Raw genomic sequence first — 15219 nt, forward strand, 5'->3', positions numbered from 1 at the left:
TTCCTAAAAGTCAGATTTTACACTGGGCACTTGGTCTGTAAAAGACAAGAGGAGCCCTAATTTCAGCTTTGGTTTTTAATAGAAATGCTGTCCACAATTTTGGTGCATTTTTTTCCCCCTGTGTCAATTCAAGATTAATGAGATTCAATATGAATTAATGTGGATACTTAAGAAATTCATGGAGGACTCCGTGATATTAGAAGCCTTTTCAAACCTAAATGATGCTGATTTATGGGATGTGAGCAAAGGTTTTGAGCTAAACAAACAAGCAAGTGCAAATGTAGGTCACCCCTTGTGGAGCTCACGCTTTTCCTGCTGAACAAAGGAAGAAAATATTTTTTACCTCATTTTGCTGTTGCAAAGAGGAAATCTTTAATATATGTACAGGATTTTGTAGCACAAACCCTCTGTCCCATTTTTAATCTGGTTTCAAATGGGTTCTCACCTGGATCTGACTTCTGAGCATAAGAAAAATGTTTTCACTGGAAGAGTCACCAATACTGGTACAGGCTGCCCCTGTCCTGGGAGGCACTGAAAGCCAGGCTGGGATGACCCTGAGCATCCTGGTTTGGGTGAGCCAGAGGATCCCAGGGGTGTCCCCCAACCTCTGCCACTCTGTGATCCTGCCTGTGCCTGTGGATCTCACATCCCTGAACTCAGGGGAAACCTTTTTTAACTACGCCATTAAAATGACTATTTTGGCAAGCCAGATGGAAACACAGACCTGCAAACATGACCTGCTATCCTGGCACAGCCTTCCCAAGCTTTCTCCTGCAAGAAATCCCAGGTGATTTTCAGAAGGAGACCTGCTAGCCAGAACACCTCAGCAATGCCATCACTGCCATCTCCTTTTGTCGATATTTTTAATCAGGAATCTCCCCTAAAATATTTACACATGGACATGAACCAGCAAGGTTATCATAAAATTAGTAAAGCTGATAAAAATCATTGTGCAGGAGCTAATGCCACCATAAATAACAGCAGTGTGAATGTGCACATTAATCAGCAACTCAGAGTAAACCCAACCCCACCGAGGCTGAAATCCACTGCAGTGAACACCAGGTGAGGATACAGAATGTAAAAAATCAGAATATGAGAAGAATTTTGGCCTCTGTCTGCTCTCAATGCTATATCTACTCTGAGGGAAAAAAACCCCCAAACATCTTTTGAATGTGGTGCCAGTAAATTAATCCCCAATGTCCACAGGGAAACCCCTTACTGCTTCTGATGAGGATGGATTTATCTGGGTTTTTGACTGCCCCACAGTGAAACTTTGGTGCTGTATCCTGGGAATTCCCTTCCTTGCCACGGGGGACAACAGCAGCTCATTATTTTCAAAGGCACTCCTCCAGGGACAGAGGTTGAATTTTGGGGTCCCTGGACTGTGCTGCAGTTCAGGGTAAGAACCTGATTGATTTCACATCATTCTGTCTGGCTTTCAAGTTGTTTCAGCCTGTAGCCTGAAATCTTACATCAAATGGGCCAATTCCATCTGTTTGGGAGATGGAATATTGCCCTGTGTCACAGACACAATCCCGGGGACACTTCCTGAGGGCTGGGGTGGCACACAGAGCTGCTCAGAATTCTCTTCCCCTGAGTGCTGGGTGAGGTTTTAATGCTGCTAATGTGGATAATCAGGGAGGTTTGTAAGCAGATCCACTTACAGGTACAAAATAATGAAGCTTTCTCTGCTGCTTTGGGGTTTTTCCCAGTATTTTGTGTGATACCTCTCTATTCTTCCTCCTTGGTCAAACACGTAAAACCAGCAGTGAGAAACAATTTATCTATCAGACTTGTATAAATTACCCAAGTGTAAGAGAATTAGGAATTAGTGCTGTGAAGGAAGACTTAAGTAACCCAAAGCAATAAAAATGATCGTGCTGATTATCTTCTCAGCTTGGGCACCATTTCATTCATTCCTAAAAGACACTGCACAGCTACAGAGGCTGCCTCTCATCAACTGGAATATTTCAACTGCACTTCAAGCTGCTTAAGAATGCCAAAAATCCATCTAGGAATGCTGGCCTTGGGTTTCTCAGTTACAACTTCATGGTTTCAGAGCTGATCATCTCCTCCTGCCCCTGCCTTAGGTCACAAAGTCTCAGCGCCAAGGCTGAAGAGGGAAGAGATGCTCAGAGGCATCTCAGTTTGTTATGACAGGGCTTTTTCCAAAGGGACATTGCAGCAATTGATGATGCCAGCCCTAATTTTTTGACAGAGCACAGGAGAAAGAAAAAAAAACGAGGGAGTTTGGCTGACATGTATTATCCTGTCCTGCTTCCAGCAGCAAAGTGCCTCTAGTGGGTCAAATCATGGTCTCTCATCAGCTCGCTGCAGAAAGCATTCATGCAGCAGCACAATGCAGTGGGCAGAATGTGAATTAGCCACGACAAAAGAAGCCCAAAACAAAAGCAAAGCAGGCAGGAATGGAGGGCAGGAGGAACATGTCTCTTTCCACCTCACAACAAAATTCTAATGCCAAAGTCTTCAGCAGCACTGAAGGTGTCAGAGGCAAAAGGCAAAACACGCAAGGAATTGGTTTGCAGTTGCAGCAGAGCAGCTCGAGATCAGTGTGAACTCTGCAGAGGAGAAACATCAGAAACACCGCCAGGGTGATGCCAGAAATGCAGTTTGTGTTGGGTTTGGGCTGCAGCAGCCATACAAGGGTATCCCAGGCACACAGAGCTGCTAGCATCACACAGTTCATTCCTTCCTGGCTGCCTCTGGAAGGACCTCTACTCTCCTGACTGCATGTAACAATTGTGAATTGTGTTCATGTGGATCCCCTTCTGCATTACAGGGAGTGTATGAGGTGAGGAGCAGCTCAGACATCAGAACATCCAAGAGCTTGGTGCAAGCCCTGAAGCCAATGGAACGGGCACCCCGAGGAGTGGGGCATGGCAGGAAAGGGATGTTCAATCCCAGTCCCAGCAGGACCACTGTGACTGGAGGTACAAGGGCAGGACAGGAGCCTCTGGCACAGTGTCAGTGCCCTTTGGAGCTGGGGCAAACTCCTCCAGGCTGAGTCGTGGCCTTGCTGAGGCCTGGGGAAGGCTCAGTGATCAATGGCAAGACCCAGGAGAGGCATCACAAATGGGACTGCAAATCCAACTCCCTCTTCTTTCTCCAAGGAATAAAACCCTTCTCCTTCCTCCCTGCCACGTGCCAACCTCTGCACTCAGCCAGGGGCTCCTTGACCCTTGGGTGACAGCCACAGGAACGGGATGTTCCCAAGGCACCCCCATGCCAAATAATTCCTGCCTCCCTGCAGCTCCACTTCCCCTTCTTCCCGCACCTTTCCTTCCTGGATCCAGCTCCAAGAGGCACATTTATACATAATATATACACAGGTTATATTTTATATATGTGCAAGTGTGTAACACGCAGATCTTAAAACATCCTAAGTAGCCCTTCAGCTCTGTGCTGGCACACATAAATTTAAACCTGTTCATACATATACTCAAACACCCCTCTATTGTTTTTATCACATCTTTTGTGTGGGTATATAAATTAGATCATGCAAATGCCAAGGGAGAGACAAAACATTCACAGAGTCATCCTCCGAATGCAGAGATTTAAACCCAAAAGCTGCAGCTGCCTGTGGGTTTAACTTTGCCAGGTGCTATGTAAATAATGATATGGCCTATCAAAGCATATATTTCACATGTTTAAATTGAAACATTCCTGTCTGTGAGTAAACTTTTAGTAGTTCTTAAGCACTGGAGCAATTTTTTTTTCAAAATGCTGTCCCACATCTGTGGATGGGTGGAAAAGGCTCTACAATACTAGAAGGACCAAGGTGAACAAAGTTAATAAGGTGAAATACTCTCTTGTTGACATTTAAGTCAGTCTTTTGAAGTAAGTGTGGAGGGAGAAAAATTAGTCAGGACACATTGAAATGATGCTGGCACAGATCTGTGACAGTCATTAATTTACCACACCAGCTTGCTCATAATTAATAGTAATTAATGGCAGAAAAGGTAAAAAAGTACTGGGAAAACAGAGGAGTGGAATAAAAATATTAAATGAATTCTTCTCCCTTGCTCATTACCTGCCAAGAGGTTTTTATTTTGGGGGTTCCTTCTCTTCCTGTAAGAAGGAGCAAAGAAAAGTGCTCCTGGCAGCAGAAACACTGCCCTTGGTCAGAGGTTGGAGGTTTCCACTCATTTTATGGAACTTTCCAGGCTTCTCTAAGTATGGCTAAGCAGAATTTAACAGAGGTCCCTCCTTGGATGCAGGATATGCCAGGATTCTCTGTGTATGCACAGTGGGGGGTCTTTTCCAAAATCTTCGCAGTACCATGTATTGGAGGAAAAACACAGCAAGGCTCTGGCTGAGAACGGTTTGCAGGGGGTTGTGTTCGAGTTGTGGGTTATTTGTGCCTTTCAGCTGAACACTGAGAGGAGAAAAGTCCCCCAGCCCAGGGAGAGGCAGGGCTGCAGGTTATTTGTGCCTTTCAGCTGAATACTGAGGACAGAAAAGTCCCCCAGCCCAGGGAGAGGCAGTACTGCAGGTGTTTTGTGCCTTTCAGGTGAATATTGAGGGCAAAAAAGTGCCCCCAGCCCAGGGAGAGGCAGTGCTGCAGGTTAGTGCTGCCCTGGGTCAGTGGGAAGAGCAGAGCTGCTCCGTTCTGAGTTTCACTGGGGCAGTTTTAGTGGAAAGAGGACTGCATTTATGGGAGTGGGGACAGAAATAAAGACAGCACTTCAGCCAGAAAGAGCTTTTTAAAGTGTGATGTTTGAATTTGCTTTCTTATTTGTTATGGTGCTCCAGCAAAAGTACATGGGTCTTGACAGTTTTGAGTTTAAAAACTAATTTTACCTCCTCAGTTACATGGAATTCAGGGGGGTCCAGGTCATGTGTGGTTAAAGGGAGAGGGGAGAAACTTATAAAAATATTCTGTAGTACCTTAAACTGGATAGGGTCTGGGTAAAGTCCTGAGCTGAAGTCCAGAGTTACAATTTCTCAGAACTTGACCAAGAAATTGAGAAAACTTCCAGCGGGTTTTTTTGAGAACTTCCACATTTCCCTCCACACTTGCATACACTTGTTTTTCTGATACTGTGGCTGCTTCCAAACCCAAACCAGAATTCTGGAAGGATGCAGAGAGGGAAGGAGCGGTTTTACATCCCCAAATTCAGCAATGAGGCCCTGATACCAGACAAGGTTTGAGCTACCAGCCTAACAGTATAATACAAACAGCAGTTGGTGTAATAATCACATTATATCCATCGGTAATTCCGTATTAAAACGAGCTAAGACTTAAAAATCCTTTGTAAAGGACTCTGTCACCATTGTTAATCTCCATGTACTACAGGTTTACCCTTAGGTAAACAAAGAAGAAATCAACACTGCTCATTTCAGGGGGACATTGTCCCTGGCGAACCTAAAACACACCTGAGAAACGCAGAGTGGGGCTCTGAACCGCAAAACACACCTGAGAAACGCAGAGTGGAGCTCTGAACACCCAAACACGCCTGAGAAATGCAGAATGGGGCTCCAGCTGGAATCCTCCCGGGAATCTCAGCCCTGGGAGCCCTTGCACAGCCTGGACTGCTCTGTACACAGGAGTCAGCTCCAGGATCCACTGGAGGCTGACCGGGAGACATTTTTCCACTTTCTTTGCACTGCACTCCAGAGTGTGCTGCCACTGTTCAGAGGAGTTAATTTCTGTAACAACAGTTAGGCAGGCTTGAGAGGAATACTAAGTAAACAATTCTGAATTATTTCAGTTTTGGATCTCAGCTACACAGTTTTAGTTCTGTTGCTAGGTGGGAGTCATTCTCCTCTGGTGGTGTTTTCTTTTCTCAGAGCAGCTCAGGACCCATATGTTTGCTTTGTGGTGAAGCACTCTGAGTTTTACTGAACCAGATTTTAAAAATTACCTGAGAACTCCAAGTCACCCGGGGAAAGCAACCTGGTGGCCAAGCCGAGGCCGGGGGAATTATGATCCCGTGTGACTGAGGGCTCAAAATCGGCCCCGGGCATTCATCCCTCCGTGGACACCTGGCCCCAGCCCCGCTGTCCCCTTGCTGAGGCTCCTGCCTCAGCAGGCGGGGAGGGGACACGCCGCTGTCCCCTGCCTGGCTGCGAAGCAGCAAAGAGTGCTGGAAGTGTCTCCTTCCCTCCTGCCCGTCCCGGTGGTGCCCCTCAGGCCACACACCGCCACCCTCCGCCGTGCCAGGCGCTCCAGGACGGAGCTGCCCCGCACAGGGCATCCTCACAGCCCCGCACAGGGCATCCTCACTGCACCGCACAGGGCATCCTCACAGCACCGCACAGGGCATCCTCCCTGCCCCGCACAGCACATCCTCACTGCCCCGCACAGGGCATCCTCACTGCCCCGCACAGGGCATCCTCACTGCCCCGCACAGGGCATCCTCACTGCCCCGCACAGGGCATCCTCACAGCCCCGCACAGGGCATCCTCACTGCCCCGCACAGGACATCCCTCACAGCCCCGCACAGGGCATCCCTCACTGCCCCGTGCTACCGGCAGGTCAAAAAATCCGGAGCTGCGGGGCTGGAGGGCACGGGGAAAGCTTCTCCCGTGCGGAGGAGGGGCTGCGGGAGAGACCAGCGGGACTGGAGGGACAGCGACAGGGACAGTTCTGCCTCTCTCCCTGTCCCTGTTCCTCTCTCCCTGTCACAGAATCGCGGGATCCAGGGATGGCTGGGGTTGGAAGGGACCTCTGGAGAGCATCCAGGCTAAACCCCTGTCGCCACCTGGAGCAGGCGACACGGGCACGCGTGCGGGTGGGTCTGGGATGTCTCCAGAGCGGGACACTCCACGCCCTCCCCGGGCAGCTGTTCCAGGCTTGTCCCCGTCCCTGTCCCTGTCCCAGAGCGCCCGGACTGCTCTGCGCGTGTGCGCGCGCGCGTCCCCGTGTGCGCGCGCGTGTCCCCGTGCGCGCGGAGCCCGGGGCCGCCCCGCGGGAGGATCCTCCCGCCCCATCCCTCCGTGCCTCCGTCCCTCCCTCCGTCCCTCGGGCGCTGGGGGCGCGGGCAGCGCGGCGGCGGCAGCGCGGAGCCCCCGCGCCATGGGCGGGCGGCGCGGAGCGGCGCGGAGCCGGCCCGCCCGGGGGTAGCCGGCATGAACTGAGCATGGCGAGCGGCCTCGGCCCGCGCTGGCCCCGCCGAGCGGCCCCGGGCGGCGGCGGAGGGCTCCTGCTGCTTCTGCTCTGCGCCGCGGCGGGGCTGCCCCGGAGCGCACAGCAAGTGCTGCGGATCGGTGAGTGCCGCCGGGGCGCGCCGGGGCCGGGCTGGGGCTCCGGGCATCTCCCGGCCGCGGGCAGTGGGACCCGCGGGGGGCAGCCGCCGCTCCGGAACCGGGGACGCTCGGGATGCTTGGTGATGCTCGGGGATATTCAGGGATGCTCAGGATGCCCGGGGAGGCTCGGGGATGTTTAGGGATGCTCGAGGATGCTCGGGGATGTTCAGGGATGCTCGGGATGCTCAGGGATGCTCGGGGACGTTCGGGATGCTCGAGGATGTTCAGGGATGCTGGGGGATGTTCAGGGATACTCGGCGATGTTTAGGGATGCCTGGGATGCTCGGGGACGCTGCGCTGCCGGGGCTCGGAGGGGCCGCTGCCCAGAGCTGGCCCAGGGGAGCGGTGCCGGCGAAGTTAGGCGCGGGGATCCCGGCGGAGCATCCCCGGAGCCTGCGGGGTGTCGGCTCCGGGCGCCCCGCGGGTCACGGTGCGAGGGGCTCCCAAGCCGGGCGGGCACCTCTGTCCCCGCTGCAGGAAGGGTTCCGTGACCCTAAAATCTGTGCCGAGGGGTGCGGAGTGTCCACAGGGCGGCTGTGGTTCCGGAGGGGAACGGGGGGATGTGGGACGTGTTTGCCTCTAGCCCAGGGCAGGGGCAGCTCCGAGGAAAACTCCGCGAAACGCGAATTTATTTTTAAGTAGAAAACTCCGCACCATGGAAACGGGGCTCGGCTCACAGGAAGCCTCTCTTCCTACAGTGGGTTTCTTGTGTCAGTCAAGTGAGACGGTGAATACAAAGTATCGGAAGAGTTCGGGGTTAGGAGAGACTGTGGGAAAGATGTAGGCAGAACCTGGCACGCCGCTGCTTCTGTCTGTCCCTCTTTCGCTTGGCAAACACTGAACATGAGGGGAGGGCGGAAAGGAAACAAACAGAAAAAGCGAAAAAGAGAGGAGCTGTTTATGGCAGCGGGGAGAGCACCCCGCGGTTCCCAGAGGCGCGTTCCCGTGCGGAGCTGAAGATGGGTGCCTTGTGACCCGGCAATCCTGAACCCCGCTCAGCTTCCACAGCAGCTCCCTGGAACACCCCGGGGAGGTGTTTCAGAGCCGGGCGATCCCACAAACACAGGGGCAATCCAGGGAAATTGCCCCCCGTGAAACCGGGGGAAGAAAGTGCTGTTCACATCCTTGAGCCACAGGCAGCAGCGGGATGCTCTGGAAACGCGCGAAGCGCTGCTTTAACTCACTCCGGTTTGGTGGGAATAGGCGCTGAAGGAAGGAGGAGCGTGCCAGTGTTTGAAGGGCTTGAGCCCAGCCTAAATGCCCGTGTGCAGGTCGAAAGCTCGGCTTTAGAGCTGCCTTCAGCCCCGCAGGGAGCCGGGCGGAGCTGGGGGTGCTCCCTGTGCCGCCCTGCGCCCTGCAGAGCTCCTGTGCTGCCTCCGGTGTGCCCGCAGGGCTCGGGGAGTTGCTTTCCCTCGGTTGCTGTGCGTGGGGTGCGGGCTCTGCCGCAAGCCCGGGGGAATTTCGGGGTCAGAGTTGCTCTCTCGGGGCACGCAGGGATGGGACCCCGGCGCTGAGTCCGCGCTGTCACCAGGACAGAAGGAGCCATAAAGGCGACAAACTGCTCCACTTTCTGTCGCACCCGTGCAGAGGGATGTGCAGGGGAATCGATGCTCCGGGTGTGTTACAGGGCTGGGAATGCAGGAAATATAAAATATAAAATATAAAAATAAAATATTACTGCCGTGGTTATGCTGCCTGTAAAGCGATGAGGTTATGAAATATTAATCCTTCACATCCGCCAACAGCAGCAAAGTTTCTCTGTGGAATCTGTCGCTCTCGGAGGTGTCAGAGAGGAGTAATGGCAGGAACTCCTCCAAATCTCTTTGTGATAACACCCAAGCATTTCTGACAGTGAAGGAAGTGCCATCGAGCCATCAGATCGCCTTCCCCGTGTTTTAGTTAATTAAGGGAAGAGAAGAGCCGCCGTACAATGGGGCAGCACTTTGTACCTAGAGTCATACACTGAGTTTAATTGCATTTGCCACTGTCAGAGAGCTTGCAGATTTATTTTTTATTAATATTATTTTTCTGGCTTGTAATAGAAATGAATGGATTGTCTTGCTGATGTTTAATTATTTGAGAAAGGACGTGTGAGTGATATGAATTCTAGTTATTGCTCAGCATGTGACTAATGACTCCTTTTCCAGCTCTCTAAACAAAAAATGAGGGATGGCAGTGTGACCAGTAAAATGGACTCATTAGGATAAAAGTAATGGATTTTGAGATAAGATAGAATTTTAAGTCTCAGTAATAAAATAAAATAAGATGCTGGTGCCTTACTGGGCATTTCTTCCCCACTCCTGTTGAAAAGCTTTTCCCTTGGCACACGAGCTAACAGAGCTGTCCAAGGAAATACCATCTTTATCTGCACATTACCCTCCACGCTGTCTTACATTAAAGTGTATTTAAAGTTCACGACCCCAATATTTTTAATGAATTCCAAGGAATTTTCAGTTTTTACGCCAAGTCCTTGCTATCTGTGCTACTTGTACCACTTGTATGAAATAAATGATCTCCAAGGAAGAACAGCAATGAACTGGAGCAGATGCTCCAGTGCAGAAACAGCTTCCAAAGACATCTCAGCAACAACAGAATGATCCATTTGTTAGTGCTGGATGCAGAGCTCTCTTTCCTGGACATGCAATACAGCTTCTGAATAGGTTATAAGGGGGAAATTCAGTGGTAATATGTGAAAAATTATGGGCTACAACTGGCCAACAGCAAGTTCTTAACAAAGCACTGGAGTTATTCCACACAGAAGGGAAGTTGTTGGGATGAATCTTGGAATTGTCTCTGAGATTACCAGTTCCTGGAAGTGAGCAAATGGGCAGGTTTCAGGGTCTGTTGGAATTGCTCGGGATGAGGAGATAGAAACCAGCAGGAATTTTAGTAATTTGTGTGTTTCTGTAAATGGAATATTTACATAAGCGCTCGTCCTTTGCACTGATTTACTCCTTGCTCCAGCAAAATTCCCAAGTTTAGTGAACCGTGTTTTCCACAATACAGGATTAGCCCATAACATTTATCTCCAACTGAAAAATACCAGATTTAAACCAAACACATGCAAGTCAACCTAACCCACAATACATCAGTTTCAAGTAAGTTGAAATTTTCAGTATAGATTTCAAATTCTCTCCTGGATTTCCCCAAGCAGGGCTAAAGCTGTGAGTTCTATTCCTGTGTGAAATTGCCATTTTTCCCTTATGAGAATGATAAAGACAGAAACCTCATTAATTTCTCTGCAAATCTGCTACTTTTTGCCAACTCCTTTTGAGATTTAATTTGTGAAGGGGATGATACCATCACACATCTGAGCTTCATCAGCGTGAAATGGCAAAAACCCCTCTTGGAAAGTCTCTTGTCATATTTGAACATCATGAAAAATGTTCATTTACAGCATTTGTTACTAGATATCTGCAAGTTATTCTGTTTTATGATATTATAGGAAGTGGACCTGCATTTTTCTCACCAGATGATGAGACATTAAATACATTTCGTTCACTAGGCTCTGAATGCCCAGTGGTTTATCGATTCTTTGTGATACGCTTTACCCAAGTTTCCTTATTCTACACATAGGGAAAGCTATTTTGCTGCAAATATTTCTAAGGATTGTTACCAAAGCATCGAAATTTGATTTTCACGCCTCTCCCTCCTCGCTGGATTTGAGAGCACTGTGCAAGGAGGAGGCAGGGCAAAGTTTGTCTGGCTTCAGATGGGTAATTGAGTTAAAAATCCCTAAAAAAGGCTGGTGCAAAAAGCTTTGCAGCCCCTCAGCAAGGAACTCCTGCTGCCTTGGTGAGTGGCTGTGCCAGGATGTCCTGGCAGCTGGGGAGGGGGAAAGGGCTGCTGAGGGCTTGGGGAACCTGGGAGGAGACCTGGCCTCTCCAGAAAATCAGCAGTTTGGGCCTCCACTCTCAGAGCATCCTAAATACCTCCTTGGGAATAGATGAGCTGGGAAGGTGCAGGATAGTCCTCAGATGTTCCAGAATGCAGGGCCTTGGTGAGTTTGCACCAGGTAGCCAGGGCTGTGTTAACCAAACCACAGGGTGTGAGCAGCTTCTGTCCTGCAGCACCTGTCCCTGAAGGCTGGTGGAGAACAGCCCAGGAAGTGCAAACTGAGCAAGACACCTTGGGTTTGTCCAGGTTGGACCAGAGCTGGGGTGGTTTGGGCATGGCTGAGGGAGAGAGAAACCTGAGGAACCCATCCTGAAGTCAAATCTGAGTGTGGCAGTGCTGCATCCCAGGAGCAACGTGGGCGAGCTCAGTGAGGTCCCCTTGCTGTGTCAGTGAGAAGTCACTGGGCTGTGGGGACAGCAGCTGCTGCCTGTGCTGGGGCAGTTCCTGTGCTGGGGCAGTTCCTCCTTTCCCCCTCCCTTTCACAGGGTGTATCCCGGGACCGGCACACGGGGCAGCCTGTGGGGCTCCCTGATGTAGCCCTGGGGCAGCTCCCACGGCTGGATCCCCACGAGGGACCGGCCCGAATCCCGCCCAGCCAGGAGAGCCTGCTATCAGGTTCTGGGCAGGAGGAGCCTTCCTTCCGAACGGCAGCAAAGCCACTTCCCGGAGTTTCTCTCTTGCCCAGCAGCCTGTTTGTGGCGTTCAGGTGTGACAGTCGTTGTTTTAACTCTCCTGGCTTCCCCACAACCCCGATTGCACTGATTCACAGGGCTTTTCCCCTTGCCTGAGCTCTAAGCCCCTCCATATGGCCCTGTCCTCTCTCAACATTTCCCATTTGGGCTGGCAGTACAATCCCAATACTGTTTTTTCATTACAGTCTGTTTTGTACATCCTGGTCAGTAATAAAGCTTAAATCCTGCTCCCCCCTCAATACTTTAAACAACTGCCTCTAATCTTCTTTTCTCAGAAAGGCTTGATTTGACCAACTAAACTATAGATTGTACTGCAGCAAAAGAAACAAATCCCATCCCAGAACTGATTAGTTTTACTGCACAGCTTTGGGGCTGTGACCAGCAAGCCTAGTCTGTCCTAGTTTGGGTCGACTTTAGATTTTAGTTTGCAGTAATGAGTTTATGATCTTGGGCAAGCTTTGCAGTGGGAGGTTATTACCCTTCCCTTTCTCTCCCTGCTGAAGGTTATAGGGTATTTTCCAGGAAATTATGAGCTCTCAAACGATGAATTTGCTTTCTCAGGGCAAAATCAAGATTCCATTTTAAACAGCTCCATTATTCCACATTGGCATTGTTTTCACTTCAGCTACAGGAGCCAGTATCTGATAGGGCTGTTAAAGTAACTTCTTTTCTTTCTTCTTTTTTTTTTTTTTCATTTCTCTGACAGTACAGAAGGTTCCTTGAATACTCTTAGGGCTTCACTAAATTAGGGTGGCACAAACAGTGGGAAATGGGGAACAGTTCTGTGGCCAAAGAGGCAGAACTGCTGTCAAAGTTTCCGTTTTGAGCTTCTTTTCTTGGTCCACCAGGCTTTTTGCAATCACGCCTTCTAGCTGGGTTGTTGTTGGTTTGTCTTTTTTTTTCTTCGAGCTTTTAGACTGCACAAGTTTAAAAGAGGAGAGTTATAAATTCTTTTAGCACTGAGATTGTTCCCACGTCTTTCCCCCGGCTCTGCACACCCAAACTTGGCCCATTTCAAGGCAAGTTCTGTTTGCAGCACTCTGGTTCTGGCTGGGGTCCAGGAGCAGCCCCCTCCCACCCTGCCGGGTGCCACCGGGGTCCTGCTGGAGGCTGGCTGGGTGGAAGTGGCAGTCAGAGCGCAGAGGCACCTCCCGAAACGCAGAGTTTGGGTGAGCAAACAGCAGAACCCCCACACAGGGCCAATGGAGACAGCCCACGGCCACTGTGTCCCAGTGGGAATCCGTGCTTTTGGGGTCTTACAATGCCCTTTTTTCCACCATACTGGCTCTCCCACAGTCTTCTCCACTATGGCACACAGGCCCTCTGTAACCATAAGTATTTTGGATCCAGCAGCAGCATGTTGGGTTTTCAGCCCTTTCCAGAAGGGTGTTGTGCACTTTGGGAGAGAAGGTGAAGGATTTTCCTGGTCTGTTGCTCACTGACCAACGCACAAAAGCCAAGACTTGTTCTCTTACACTGTGTCTGGTCCAGCGCAGGGTTTGCCTCTTCTGCTCCCTGCAGGGTCTGAGCAGAGGCTTTTGGAGCACCCACAGGGATGTGAGATGTCCCTCCAAGTCCTGAAGTCTCCATCAAAGCTGCACATGTCCTCATGCCATCCTGCAGCCAGGCTGGCTGGGATGAGCTCTGGCTTTGGGAAAGGCAGAGCCCAGTGCTTACAGTCCTTGGCTTTCACTGCCTCCCTCCCAGCCCCGATGAGGATCTGAAGAGGTGGAAATTGGGTGCACTGACATGCAAACATCCAGAGGGAAAACAACCCCCCAAAAGCAGCTCCTGCGTTCCCAGAATAACCTGGTCTGTGCTCACACTCAGGAAAATACACAATAAAAGCCAGATCCATTTTAGAACTCCTTGCTGTGGCACCAAGAGCTTTCTCCTGGCCGTCCTGGGGCCCTGTGCCAGCGCAGCCATTCCCATAAAGTTTATGGATGAGGGAGGGGGAACGGGAAGAATTTCAGGAGTCGTTTCAGTGGAACTGTCACTTCATTTTCGAGGAACTGCAAATGAATCCCGATTTCCCTGGCACTGTCCCAGGGGATTAATCTGAGCCATCTGAGCCCGGATCAGGCAGAGCTGTGCCTATCAGCAGTCGGAGCAGCCAGGTTGCTGCAGCAACAGGCTGACACATGTAAAACTCCCTTTGATGGTGCCACTGACACACGGGAGGCTGCTTGAGAGTTAGGTCATGTCTGGAGCTGTGCTACACTTTTCCAGGGACTGTCAGTCACTGCCACTTCGGGGCTGGGCACTTGAAATGCACCATGAATAACTTCAGCAGTCCCATGTTGATCACAGCTCCGCTGGCCACAGAAAATCTGGAGCAATAAACCACCAAGAGCTCTTATGCAAACCATGAGGAAGCCACCTCAGAATTCCTCCCCACAGTTTGGAGACAAAATTACCATTTCTGACCAAAACATTTTTATTTTGCTTTGGTTTTGGTTGCTATTATTCATCTTAGAATTAAGAAAGGGCATAGGAAATGACTTAAAAATCAAAGAGATGATCACTCCTGGCCTCTTGGACTGGGAGAGGAATGAGTAAATACTTGGTAGAGGGCACAAGAAGGATGTGGAGTCACTGCTGGGCTGTTTTCACTCAGAATTGTTCAAATTCATTTTGTGTGATCAACTGGGCTTGTGCCAAACAGCTCCAAGCCTGTCTGAGTGTGAGGAGTGTTTGGACAGCCAGGCACAGGGTGGGGATCCTGGAGTGTCCATGCAAGGGCAACAGTTGGACTGGGGGATCCCCACGGAGCCCTTCCAGCTCAGCACGTGCTGTGATTCCCAGAAAAATGGCCTAATAGGCTGCTAAAAGCCCAATTTATTTGCCTGTACTTACAAATGTAAAATGCAAAATGCCCCGGTGAAAGGCTGCAGGAAAGGAGGCAGAAATCTTGTGGAATTGGTAACAGAGTTGGGATTTTGGAGTTGCTCAGTCAACATTAGTGTGGTATTTCCAATCCTCTTCCAAACATCTGGAGGTGTTTCCCATCCTCCAGGCTTTCACTTTTAAATCTTAGGTGTTTAAAGAAAACGTTTGAGTCTGACTCTGTGTCCCCGTGAGAAACACAACAGAAATGTCCTCTGAGCTTCCCAGCCTGTCCCCTGTCCTTGCTGCCCCTTCTGTCCCAGTGTGGGGCTGCTCAGCTGCCCTGTCACCTGCTCTGTGCCTGAGCTTCACCCCTGACACCGAGGCCGCTTCCAGAGCTCTCCTGTAAAAATGATGTCTTTCTTCTTGCTATCTCTGATCCAACAACTTGTACACAAAAAGCTTTTTATTCTTCCGGCACCACTTCCTTTCAGCTATGCCAAACCACCCCAAAACCTTATCAGTGGGGCAC

The 15219-nt window shown here is 50.4% G+C and overlaps 1 protein-coding gene across 1 annotated transcript in view; it reads left to right on the plus strand.

Moving 5' to 3' along the window:
• The first annotated feature begins 6997 nt into the window (after positions 1 to 6997).
• The window catches only part of GRIK1 (glutamate ionotropic receptor kainate type subunit 1), a 102303-nt gene continuing 94081 nt past the window's right edge, over positions 6998 to 15219 (plus strand). Inside the window, exon 1 of the mRNA XM_063419358.1 lies at positions 6998 to 7230. Coding sequence (XP_063275428.1) covers positions 7104 to 7230 — 127 coding nt within the window. The 5' untranslated portion in view covers positions 6998 to 7103. The remainder of the gene's footprint in view (positions 7231 to 15219) is intronic.

Source organism: Prinia subflava, chromosome 25 (assembly GCF_021018805.1).
Source record: "Prinia subflava isolate CZ2003 ecotype Zambia chromosome 25, Cam_Psub_1.2, whole genome shotgun sequence".
In the NCBI taxonomy this organism is placed as follows: Eukaryota; Metazoa; Chordata; class Aves; order Passeriformes; family Cisticolidae; genus Prinia; species Prinia subflava.